General features: G+C 40.4%; 1 protein-coding gene across 3 annotated transcripts in view; it reads right to left on the bottom strand.

The window, feature by feature from the left end:
* Positions 1 to 552: 552 nt before the first annotated feature.
* The window catches only part of ITCH (itchy E3 ubiquitin protein ligase), a 62,684-nt gene continuing 50,699 nt past the window's right edge, over positions 553 to 12,537 (bottom strand). For 2 of the 3 annotated variants that reach the window (XM_030462884.1, XM_030462886.1), the window contains 6 exons: positions 8,168 to 8,308; positions 6,281 to 6,401; positions 5,454 to 5,558; positions 5,135 to 5,231; positions 4,692 to 4,764; positions 553 to 4,026 (listed from right to left, as the gene is read on the bottom strand). In XM_030462884.1, the coding sequence (XP_030318744.1) occupies positions 3,927 to 4,026; positions 4,692 to 4,764; positions 5,135 to 5,231; positions 5,454 to 5,558; positions 6,281 to 6,401; positions 8,168 to 8,308 (637 nt within the window). In that variant the 3' untranslated portion in view covers positions 553 to 3,926. The remainder of the gene's footprint in view (positions 4,027 to 4,691; positions 4,765 to 5,134; positions 5,232 to 5,453; positions 5,559 to 6,280; positions 6,402 to 8,167; positions 8,309 to 12,537) is intronic. The other variant, XM_030462885.1, reaches the window with a different exon arrangement.

Genomic DNA, 12,537 nt, shown 5'->3' on the forward strand with positions numbered 1-12,537 from the left:
TTGTGTTTACAGCCAGGAAAGGAAGTAAATTCCCAGTGGGAAGGAAGGTGAGGACTGAGGGAGATGACCCTCAGAGGAGGAGGATCATTTTGGGGCACTTCTGGAGATGAACCCAGAGCCCTGAGGGGCCAAATGGCACTGCCGAGCTGAGCTCAGTTGTATCTCTGGGGGGATGATCAGCAGGATGGGAACACCACAGCTCAGGGTAATGCAAGGCCATGGTCTCACCTGAGGTTTTTCCCCCCTTCCTGTCACTCCCCAACAGAAACACATCACAGACTTGCCCAGTGGGACCTCAGTTTTGCTGTCCCTGCCCCAGAGGTCCAACAAGATGTTCCAGCTGTGGCTCCCCCAGAGCCCCCCAGGACCACCAGCACCAAACCCCGCAGGAATTGTTGACCTGCAGTTTGTAACCAGCTCCAGAGGAGCTCCCAGGGAACCTCCATGGAGTCAGGAAGGGCAAAAGGCATCTCAGGAAGAAAGATTCCTGAAGAACTGTGCCAGAAATCCAACCCCAGCCCAGCAGACATTGATGTGCACACAGGACCAGACTACCAGCTCTTTAAGTAGTTTTATAAAAGTATTTGACTTACTGAGATACTGTTACAGTTACCTGAGTATTTGAAATTACAATGCAAAGAAATTTCAACAATGAATTTCAGTACAGTATTTTACAATCCAGTGCTGCTGATCCCAGTTTATGTAAGAGTTCACTAGAGCACATATACACAAACAGTGATTCTTGAAGAAAATGAAAAGACACCAAAAAAAAAAAAAAGGGGGCTGGAGATACCAATATAATAACAGAGTTGAGATTACAAATCCAGTGCAGCATGTAATAAAAATGCAAACAACAACAAAAATTAAACAAGTATTTTTCCTTTTGTTTAACTTTTCTCAGAGTAATGAAAAACCCTTTTTTAAACACAAGCAACTGGATTGGAAAAAACCCACAACCAAACAACCCAACTTCCAAACTAGATCAGATGAAGACATAATGCATTTACTGTGCATTTCATTAGGATATTAACAGTTCCTGGGCTACCCAGAACAATAAGGCTTTGTTAATGATTTAGATCAGCAGCTCAGTGTTTCACTTTTTTCTTGTCATTCTCATAAGGCAAAATCTGAAATAAAAGTTATTTTAATGCTTAAAAATTAGCTGACAGCTGCATATGAAAATACATTTATGACACAGGATGAATTCATGAGCTCAGGCTGCTACATCAGTTGAAGAAGTGGGAGACAAATTCATTAATCTCTGCTGAAAATCTTGTCAATCCAATTCCTGACCTGTTATCTGGGAAACCAGATGCTGTGGGCTGACCCACATGTTGTTTTCACCAGATTCCCACAAAGAACAGAGTAGTGCACCAGTGGCTTACATTAATTCCTTTTTATTTCTACACAACATGCTGTAAAAAACTAACAGGTTTGTTAGCATCTACACTGCTGACAAAGTAAAAAGCCTAAGTAATCTTAACTTCTGACTGCAGAAATATTGCCAATTTGTCACAGTAAAGTTGCTTTATTATTTTCTGTTTGTTGGTTTTAATATATTCTGGTCAAATCCAATGTTTCACTTTATCCCTTCCCCGATGACTTCTTTTTTTTTTTGCAATATTTTAAGATCATGTCTGGTGCTTGGGATATCCAGCCCCCTTCCCCCCATCCTAATACAGCAGAAAAGACATATAAACATGCCATTTAAATTAAAGAAAGAAAAATGGAATAAGTGGAATCCTGGACTGCAAAAATATATACAAGCATTTACTTTTTTTCCTGAACTAAACATTTCAACCATAAAAATATTAAACAGCCACACCCTATAGAACTAGGGCTGAAGCTATTTCAATTATAACTATTCTTTATTTTAAAAATATAGGGCTGAGAGCCTTTTGGGTGATATTTATACATTAACAATATTTCTAGGTTCCCTACACGAATCATAAAGCATTATGCAGAACACAGACTAGTTTTCATAGCTTAATCTTGCATTATCTTGCTTAATTTATTCTCTCTCGTAAATATGTTAGATAACTACATTTCATTGCAAGAATTAATAGAAACAGAAAATATGTATAAGGCTTTTTTTTTTTCTCTCCTCATGAGCTGACTGCTGTAATGTATCCTTCAAATGGTTTCTGAAGTTGGCAGATTTTCCTCCTAGTGAAACTATGAAGCCAGGTTGCTTCTCACCATCAACCAAACTGATTTCTGTATCATCAGGAACTCTTTTCCATGCCTTTCTGAGAATGTGCATGACAAAAGAGCTGTCCACCCTCAGTCTGCCTTCCAGTAAGCACAGATCACTTGGTATGACCTGAAAAATGCTTCAAGTCAGTTAAAAACTGTAGTGTCTTCCTTCTCCTTAGGCCTGAGTCAGTTTTTCCCACTTAATAGCTTAGACAGAAGGGACAGCAGGTAAGGAATATTCTTTTCAAGACTGGAAGCTGAGTTTTAGTCTTCCACTGTCCAGTTTCAGCTCCAGTGTCTAGAGGCCTCTTCAAAAGAGCTCCTGCCCTGCTGTTTGGAGCTGTGGATGCCACCAAAGTGTGCTGCATCCCAGTTCAAGTGTCACAGCTGCTATGGCCAACAGCTCAAACCAAGTTTGCCCTCCTCCTTTCAGACAGGGAAAGAGCTGACCATACCCAAAAAGTGCATTCAGTCTAAAGGAGCCACAAAATGCAAAATTGTTGCTGTAAACCAGAAAAGAATTAAATATTTAAGAGATTCTAAAAGGTACTAAAGATGTTATTAATCCAATAGAAACTCCCTACAGAAGTTACAGGCTGTGAGCAACTTAGGGCAAATGAGCTCAGAAACCTCCCCCAAAACTTTAGTTCCAATCTTTACAGAACTATTTTCTGATGCTCCAGCTTTTCAATAATCTGTGTCTGCACTTCCTAATCCTCTGAGCCTTAGCCAGTTTGGTGGATCAGTTCACCAGCAGGACTAACAGCTATAATGATTTTCTGAGTCCAGTTGTTCTGTCCCCTCTTCCTGAGAGCCCAGTACAGTCCCCAGAGCACACTGACTGCAACGTGCACCAAGACAGCAAAGTCCATCAGCACTCTGGGCAGGAAACATCAGCCTGCAAACAGGAATCTACGTGGAATCAGTGCAATCCCAGGTGGTCTTGTCTTTTGCAAAACAAGTGAAGTACCACAGTGTTAATATTGATTGAAAGGTTAAATGTGTTGCACAGAAAAAAAAAGATGAGAATTCCTCTGAGGGCACACAGAAATGTTCCAGCAACTTTGGGCAGGTGTCTGTTGTGCTGATATTAGCAAGACTGGAAAAAAAAAGCAAGCAAAGCTACGCCTTGGATTTGTGCCACAGTTTGACATCCCCTTAACAGCAGCTTGAGTCCAGCTGGCATGTGAGCAGACTCCAGGCAGGGGAAAAAAAAACCAGTCTGGCCACCACCAGTTAGAAAAAAGAGCTTAAGCAATGAGTTTGCTCACAGGAGGCAGAGGATGGTCACCAGCTGGCTCTGATAACACTGCTGTGAAGAGGCTTATGATGATGCTGCAGCATTGCAGCTACCAATGAACTTCCCAGTGCATCAGTAGCAAAAAATGCTACCAAAAAGGAAAGACAAAACTATTGTTAAAAATCCATCAGTTATTAAGTCATTCTACTTAATGAATGGTAAAACAAAGCAGAGCCCAAAGCTGTGTTAAACCTCTACTTAGGTCATACTTCATTTATAGCCATATCTGATTGCTCATTTGATTTCTGAAAGTGCTCAGTAGAAATCCAGAGTTAATGTGGGTCAAATCTCAGGATAACATCCATTTACTTACACATTAGTATTGTTAAATAAATCCAAGTCAAGTCTACTTTACAATGAAGTGTGCAACAAGCAGAAGTGAAGAACATACATTGTGTTGAGTTCACGTTCTTCAAGGTGCAAATTTTAGCTACTCTTGTCCAAATCCTTCTGTTTCTTCAATTGCAAACAACAGCTTTTCCTTCAGCTGCTCATAATTCTTATAGGGTGGAAGGTCTAAGCGATTGAAACTGAAAATAAAGAAAAAAAATTAAGTACTGGAAAACAATTAAGCTGTCACAAAAATTCATTATGAATAGGGGTGATGAAGTATTTTGCTGCACAGAGGCAGACCTGCAGTTATCCCCTGTGAAAAGCTGACTACTGACAGAAATTTATATATTTCTGAGACCAGAAGTTAAGAGTTCAAACACTTGAACAGTGGCAGTTTCCTAGAGATGCAGTGTACTTCCTAAGAAAGTCCAGTAACTTTTTTTAGTTGGTTCACCAGAATCATTACCTTTGAAATTTTAAATTTGTGGTTTTTTACTAGCTACTGGCAGCCCTGAAGAACTGTTTGGAAGCCAGCTCACCCCTAGGGCAGGGGAAGCATGAATGTACTACTTTACTACCAAAATGGAGTGCAGTGATAGCAAAAGATCAATCCCAGATTCTTCAGAGGTTTATTATGAGTTTGTTACTTTGGAACTGGCAATGGAATCTACTCCATTCCACAAGAGGTTTTTCAGAAGTTCAGCTGTTTTCCAACAATAAAGTTTATTGGCATACCCTGGTGTTTGCTTTCACCCAGCCTCAGCCATTTAAACACCCCACCCATTTACTAAAATCTCCAAGCAGGTTGTTGTCAGCAAAGCCACAGCAATAGCAACAACATTCTGGTTTATTTCATACTCACCAGGTGTGACTTCTAGGTAACCAGTTTTCCTTCCCAACTTTTTCAATACAGAATTTTTGGGGTCCATTGCTCCCTGTAAAAAATTCAAACAAACAAGGCATAGATCCAGCTACCTCTGTATCAGCAGGTAAAACACTACTGCTGAGGGATGAAAGGCTGAGCCACAAGAAGAAGTCACTGCTCCTTAGACAGAAAAAGAGATGTCCCAGCACAGCTCTGCCTGGATCCAAGTGTGCATGTAGGGAAATGGAAACGTTTGAAGGGGCTCTGAAACTCAGTGCCATGGGTACAAACATCCCCTCCATCTCTTTTTCCATCAGACCTTGACTATATGCAGGATTTACAAAATAGCATGCAAGGTAAAACTCATTCCCATCATCCATAAACATATAATTTTTTAAATAAAAAATATCTAATGCCTTAGAGGGATTATTAATGCATACCCATGAGGTCAGCAAATCCTCCCACTGGTAACCTGCACGTTCCAGTCACAAACTGCAAGAGTCTCATTCTCTTCTCATTATCTATTTCTTTTACAAACTGAAAAACAGTAATTGAAATAAACATTTAGGAAGAGCTTTGGTATTCAGATTTTCACATCATCAGCCTTAGATTAGCAAACCAGGTGACTGTTACAGAGAGCTGGATTAGCAGTAACCAGTTCCTGGACACACTACTGGTCAATAATTCTGACTTGTTTGCTCAGCTATAGCCAAACTCTGTAACTCCTGCTGGTCTGAGAAGGAAGCAAAGCCTGCAGACCTGCCAGAACCACACAATCTGTCTGCTGGTCCTGGTGTAGTGCCTGTAGATGGTGTGCCTCTGCCAGTCATTCAGGTCAATTTCTTGCATTCCACATAGAAGCACCTTTAGGGGAGAAAAAGGAAAATAAAAGCATGAGTACAAGTTATGACTTTCATTTCCAGGCAGCAAAACAGAACATCAACTGCACCCACAGAAGCATCTGCAATGAGAGTATACTTGGTTTTAATTTTAAACTTTATCCAAAACTTTTACAAAAAAAGAATGATGACTGCTCATGAAGTGTGGTTGGAGAGGGCACAAAATAGAAAGCAGCTCTGTAATGGAATAATTGCTTCATTCAGACATTCAACCAAGAATAGTTCATCATTGCCCAGACATACAATTCTTTACCAGGAACAAGATGTTGTTGTTTTATGTTTTTATCTTTTTAAATTGAACAGATGTCGATTTCAGAAAGTGTAACTTTGAGAACCACTGACAGCCTGGCCCAGTCTATAAGCAATCATCCACTGCATACTTGCTTTTATTTCCCTTTTTATCAAGTTATTCTTTGAACAGAGGAAAATCAAATCCCTGAGGACTACAAAAGCAATTTGATAAGAAATTTCTACTGGAAAAATCTTAGCCTTTAGAAACATGTAAGTGGGGTGCAAAGAGGAAAATGAAGGGAAACCCAGTGATCAAATCCTCCGTGCAGTTTCCCTCACAGGCTCTATAAAGCATCTGCCATCATTAGTGAGTTCTGCTCTTCAGATGTAATGATTGGAGTTCAAGTATTTTATATGCAACAACCTGGACTGAGCAACAGCCAAACAATCCTTTACCTCCAGCTCCTTAGCATCAAAATACTGCAAATACTGCTGTGGTAGAATTTCATTGAAGCCTTCAAAGAAAGCTTGTGTCTGCTCCTCAACACCTCGGGAAAGTCTCCATTCTGCTACTAGCCTGGAAAAGAAGATACAGAAAAATCATTTAAGTGGCTTGTGCTAACCCAAGCCCACATCTTTGTTAGCCTATTTGGAGATGAACTGTAAGCTAAGTTAAAAAAATATATATAAAAAAATGGAAAGTTTGGAAAGTTCTGGGGATAGAGCATTGTGTAATTGTCTCAGTAACCTTTACTCCGTGCAAATGATTTTGGTTTTTAAGTTAAAATCCTGTGTTTCCAACCATTCTGCTACAGGAAGTATTTTGGACTCAAAGAGGAGGCAGCATCTCTTCACTGATTTTACTAACAAGAGCATAGCAGTCCCTGGGTATTTGAAGAGAGAAAAAAAATGCTGAGCTATATTTGTCTAATATTCTCCCCAGAAATCTCAGTCATTACCCATGAAAAGGTAAAATCTAGGTCAAGTTGTACTGGTGAAGATAAGTAGGACTGCCAGCTTACCAAGCAACGACTATGTCCATTTGGAAAGTTCCATATTTGTTTCTGTTAATCATGAAACTTTGCTCTGTGGCAGAAACTCCACTCTCCATTAATAAAAGGGTGAAAAGCAGGCAGGAGACCCGAAGAACCTGAACCCAGGGAGAAGCAGATATTATGCTGAATTCAAGCCTAACCTGTCAGGAGAACTGGAGTCTAAAGGAGAGATGGCTATTTTCTGATTTAAATCCTAGAAATTTTGGAGACATAAAGCAGGACTCAAGAGTAAGGCAAAAGAATGTGTGTGAAACTGGAATCCAAGCTCTCCCTGGGTTCCTAGAAACTAGAAGTGAATGGGTTTCTGCAGATCCTCCCTATTTTCAGCCCCAATATTAGTACTTTGCAAAAGTGTAAAATGCCAGTAGGTTCCTTCTGCAAATACCACCTTTCCTCTGAAACACTGAAACTTCTTCAGATTACTCATGTGATGAAAAAAACCCACCTTCTCCCTCACCCCTTTGTGTCAGAGAACACACCACAAGCAAGTGAGGAAAATTCAACTGTGAATCAGTTTATTTTGTGCCTGCAATGTGACTTTTTGTGGTTTGTGTCTTTTTGTTTTGTTTTTTTTTGGCAAGCACATCCTCCAGGAAGCTTCTGTGTTGAAGTTCACAGCTTAAAGCAGAGCTTAGGTATGGCTGCACTGAGGAAGAAGAGGATACTGCAGGACAAAGCAGGTCACTGTTCACATTTTTATTCTTTTATTGCTTCCTCCCTCTTAACCTACTGCTTTAAAGCATTCTAGTACTACAAACAATCCTGCAGTTATAACACAACTTATTACATCATTTACAACACTGTTCTGTTACTTATGCCAAGATCTAATTATATGTTAAGACCAGTTCAGAGATAAAACCAGGAGCAATCCCAAGAATCTTTAAAATGCAAGAATCATCACAGAAGTATAAAAAAAGTCCTTCAGTTTTTTAAAATGACTGGGTAGAGGATCAGCAGGCTATGAAGCAATGCAACTCCAATAATAAACATGTGCAACATTTTCCTTAAATGCCTGACAGTCACTTTGTGTCGTGATGTTCCTCTAAACTTAAATATTTCTAGGAAAGAAAGCAGATCTTCTGCTGACTGTAACCTTTGGGAAAAGTGGATTTTAAAAACTTCTTTTCAAATATGACATCCAAACAATTACCACTTGTTGCCAACAGCAGCATTAACTCAATTTGAAGTATTTCAACAACACTTCAAATTAAGTATTTTGACAATCTTTTCTGGCTAGAAGAAAATAAATGAAGATAAAGAGTATTTTAAAATCTCCCTTTATTCTTACCTAATGTATTCTTCCTTGTTTTCTTCTGTGACAAGAATGTTGCTACCATTTGGCTTCAAGTCATGGCTTTTGATTTCACCTAGAATTTCTTTATCAACTGAGAAGAACATTTCCAATCCACATTCTTCAATATTGTTCTCTCTGTAGGGAAAAAAAATGATTTTAAATAACTGTGTCAAGACATTGTACTCAGTAGAGGAGATGGGTATGAGGAACCTTAAGAAAAAAAAGGTTTGGAGATGAATAATCAAGATAAGAAAATGTTCCCTGCATGGTATTTATGGTTTTGCACAGTGTACTGACTCATTTTACCTACATGCATACAGGAATTGTACTTCTGATCAGAAATTTTTGATCAGTGGAACTCATAAATTTACCAGTCACAAACTCCCTGCTGACCAAGGACCTGAGGAATGTCTGTGGGATACAGAAACTTTTCGGGTAATTAATTTTTTTTTCTTGCAACTTGTATTGCTTCTTGGAACAGGTGATGCAAGGACTGTGTTAAAATCTGTCACTTTGCCAGAAAATGTCAGATAAAAAGCAACAAAGAAAGACACTGTATGCTTAATGGATTTTCTTTGACTCCAGTGTATAGATGGGAACATTTTGTAAGCAAATACTAAAATGTCCCAAGCTCCTAGGTTAACCAAGTACAAACACTCCTGCTAAAGAGGAATGCTCTTAAAAATTCCAATATAGGAAGAATCTGCAGCCAAACTTCTCAAACTCTCTTCTCATTACAAGAGAGGAGGACAGGAGGTACAACAGGTACACCGCTGTTATTTTTATGCTACTATGTGTTTCCATGAACCCAAGAATCATCTGCATACGTGGAGGTTTTGATGACCATTTCCCCTCAAAATAAAGTACAAAATCGAGATATTTGTCCTGAACTGTAACACAGAAGTGTCAGCCTTGAAAACACCTCTGTGGTTTAAGTACCAACGTGATGCAACAGTGCTTCTGAACTTCATCTTTCCAAAATCCATGTGATTGTGTGAAATCTCAGCTGAGGGGGAAAGGCTCCAGGTGGATGGGTGACTCTTCCCACTTTTCAAAATTGTGGGAATGAGAGACCTGGCCACCTGATAGGAGAAGTGCCAAGAGATCCCAAACTATTGAAATCTTCCAGGAAAGCTGGAAATTTGCTGGTTTTGGTGCAGAATAACATTATGATCATCCAGACAGACAGGACTTTTTGCCCTGAAGATCTGCAGTCACTTCCTTAGTGGGTCAGTTCATCAGCATGGCAGATAATCAGGCTCTATACTCATTTTAAGTTGGGGCCCCTGTGCTTAAGAAGTCAAAGTGCACCCTTCAGAGGTCTGACGGGTTTTTGTCTACATTTTCATATCCTGAAGTTTGGTTTTTTCAAAGGAGCAAAGCCTTTCATGCACACTAAAAGATTTCTTTATCACTACAGAAATTCCAACTGGTATTTGGGTTGTATTTGATCTAGAGACAGTCTTCAGAAAGCTACAGCCTTAAGCTTCCCTACTGCTTTCTTCTGTGGTAATAAGAAAATTTGAAAAGGGAAAAGGTGAAGACAAAACCCCAAGAGTGAACGTAGATGAATAAAGCACCCACAGCCAGAGAAGCTCAAGGCATTTGAAACCCTCACACTCAGAGTGAGGTGGAAGTGTTGTTCTTGGCAGGAAGTTCTGAATTTCTAAGTTTTCTCATCTGTGACAAAATCTCTCACTAGGTACTTGTTGACACCCAAGAAACCAACCTTGGATGTTTCACCCCACAATCCACACTGCACACTTGGAATTAAAATGAGGGTAATCAAGTAGTCTGCAATGTCTATGACATATCCCCATTTATTGCCTGAAGCTGCCACCCAGAAACCCTGTGCTATCTTTCAGATCATTATAAATCAGATATGCACCAAAAGAACCAGAGATAGAATAAACTGAGCAGCACTGAAACACCTTGCAAGTGCTGAGGTGTTATAAACAAAACCAGTGTGACTGTGAGGACTATGGGAGTGAGTCCAAGGCTGCAACTCCACAGCCAGTCCAGAGGAGGCCCTGGAGCTGCTGGGAGGGCTGGAGCAGCTCTGGAGCCAGGCTGAGAGTTGGGGATGTTCAGCCTGGAGAAGAGAAGGGAGCAATGGGGAGACCTTAGAGCACCTTCCAGTGCCTGAAGGGGCTCCAGGAAAGCTGGGGAGGGACTTGGGACACAGGGGGGTAGAGAGAGGACAAAGGAAATGGGTTAAAACTTGGAGAGGGGAGATTGAGGTTGGACATTAGGAAAAAGTTCTTTGTTGTGAGGATGCTGAGCCCCTGTCCCAGGGTGCCCAGAGAAGCTGTGGCTGCCCCATCCCTGGCAGTGTTCCAGCCCAGGTTGGATGGGGCTTGGAGCACCCTGGGCTGTGGGAGGTGTCCCTGAGCATGGCAGGGGTGGCACTGGGGGAGCTTTAAGGTCCCTCCTAACCCAAACCAGTCTGGGGTTCTGTGAGGGCTCTATGGCTGCAAGTAATGGGATATTTAATCCAGACTTCCCACAACATGTGAGTGGATTGATGCTGCTCAGAAGGCAAACACTGTTACATTGGGTTCACAGTTCAGTCAGATCATTCACAGCAGCAGCTTCTCCCCCTGATTTAATGCAGATTTCTTCCCTGTAACTTGGATTTTTCAGCATAGTATTTGCTGGGTCTCTAAAATTTAGGCAGTGACAAAATGACCAGTGTCCTTGTTTTAAAGAATATATATGATATACATGTACATTTTCTGACTACAAAACAGGTAACAGGATTCCTTTATTACAGAAATCTGGACCTAATGCTCCAAGACCTTTTCTTCCCTTGCAGGTCAGTTTCATGGCATCTTTACCCAAGTAGGAACTACTCCAAGTTTTCCTGATGGAATTTTAACCCACCTTTTAGCAGCAGATAAACTGAGTATGGAATACCCTGATCTTTGAAAATAAATTAAAATTCCTATCTCTACCTGTAAACACCTTACTAAAGCTACTTTCCCCTTCTCCTTGTTATTCAAGATAAAGCTACCAAGATTCACAACAACAGAAGATGACAATATTGTCTTTTAGATTTATTTTTGCATTTTAAAAACTAATCTGTTCCCAGATTTCTCAAAGCATTTTAAAAATTACTCTGGTTTTGTATGATTCTTAAGTAAAATGTTTTATCTCTTTAGTCAGATAGCAGAAACAAAACAAAGACCCCCCCAAAATTTATATTTTTGCTTTTCCTCCTCATGTTCTTTATTTTTAAACTGTTGGGAAAGAAAAAAACACCTGTGTTATAAAAGAAGTGGTGTACACATCCACCAAGGACTGCAGCAGGGAGCCCTGCTATTATTAAATACAGAATCACAAAGCTTTAGATCTAATGGGTATTTTAAATTACTCCTTAATTTTTTTAACATGTAATTCCAAAATTATTATGGTTTACAAACTCCAGATCCTTTCTCCTGGAGAGGAAGCTGAAAAGGTGGGTAGAATCAGGCCTCCAAAAGAGTGTGAATGTAGACAGCTGACTGACAATGCACCCATGGAAGGTGATAAAGTAGGAATGGTCTTGAATAATTCAAGCTTGGAGCAAAAAAAACCAGGACAGCTCAAAAATGCATAAGCATTAATTTTAAAACACTGAATCTTCAATATTAATATTAACCTCTAAGTAACCTCTTGTGGCCAAGAAGGCCAATGGCATCCTGGGGTGCATTAGAAAGGGTGTGGTTAGTAGGTCAAGAGAGGTTCTCCTCCCCCTCTATTCTGCATTGGTGAGGCCGCACCTGGAGTATTGTGTCCAGTTCTGGGCCCCTCAGTTCAAGAAGGACAGGGAAGTGCTTGAAAGAGTCCAGCGCAGAGCTACTAAGATGATTAAGGGAGTGGAACATCTCCCTTATGAGGAAAGGCTGAGGGAGCTGGGTCTCTTTAGTTTGGAGAAAAGGAGACTGAGGGGTGACCTCATCAATGTTTTCAAATATGTAAGGGGTGAGTGTCAGGGAGATGGAGTTAGGCTCTTCTCAGTGGTGACCAGTGATAGGACAAGGGGTAATGGGTGTAAATTGGAGCACAGGAGGTTCAAGTTGAATATCTGGAAAAATTTTTTTCCTGTAAGGGTGACAGAGCCCTGGAACAGGCTGCCCAGGGGGGTCGTGGAGTCTCCTTCACTGGAGACATTCAAAACCCGCCTGGACACGTTCCTATGCGAAGTGCTCTAGGTGGCCCTGCTCTGGCAGGGGGGATTGGACTAGATGATCTTTCGAGGTCCCTTCCAACCCCAAGGATTCTATGATTCTATGATTCTAACAGAAGAATTGTGAGGTAATAAATAATAAACTACTTGTGTTAGCTTCATGTTATTGTTGCACTAAGCTTTTTATGTTTTCTAC

The sequence above is a fragment of the Calypte anna genome, chromosome 20 (assembly GCF_003957555.1).
Source record: "Calypte anna isolate BGI_N300 chromosome 20, bCalAnn1_v1.p, whole genome shotgun sequence".
Taxonomy (NCBI): domain Eukaryota; kingdom Metazoa; phylum Chordata; class Aves; order Apodiformes; family Trochilidae; genus Calypte; species Calypte anna.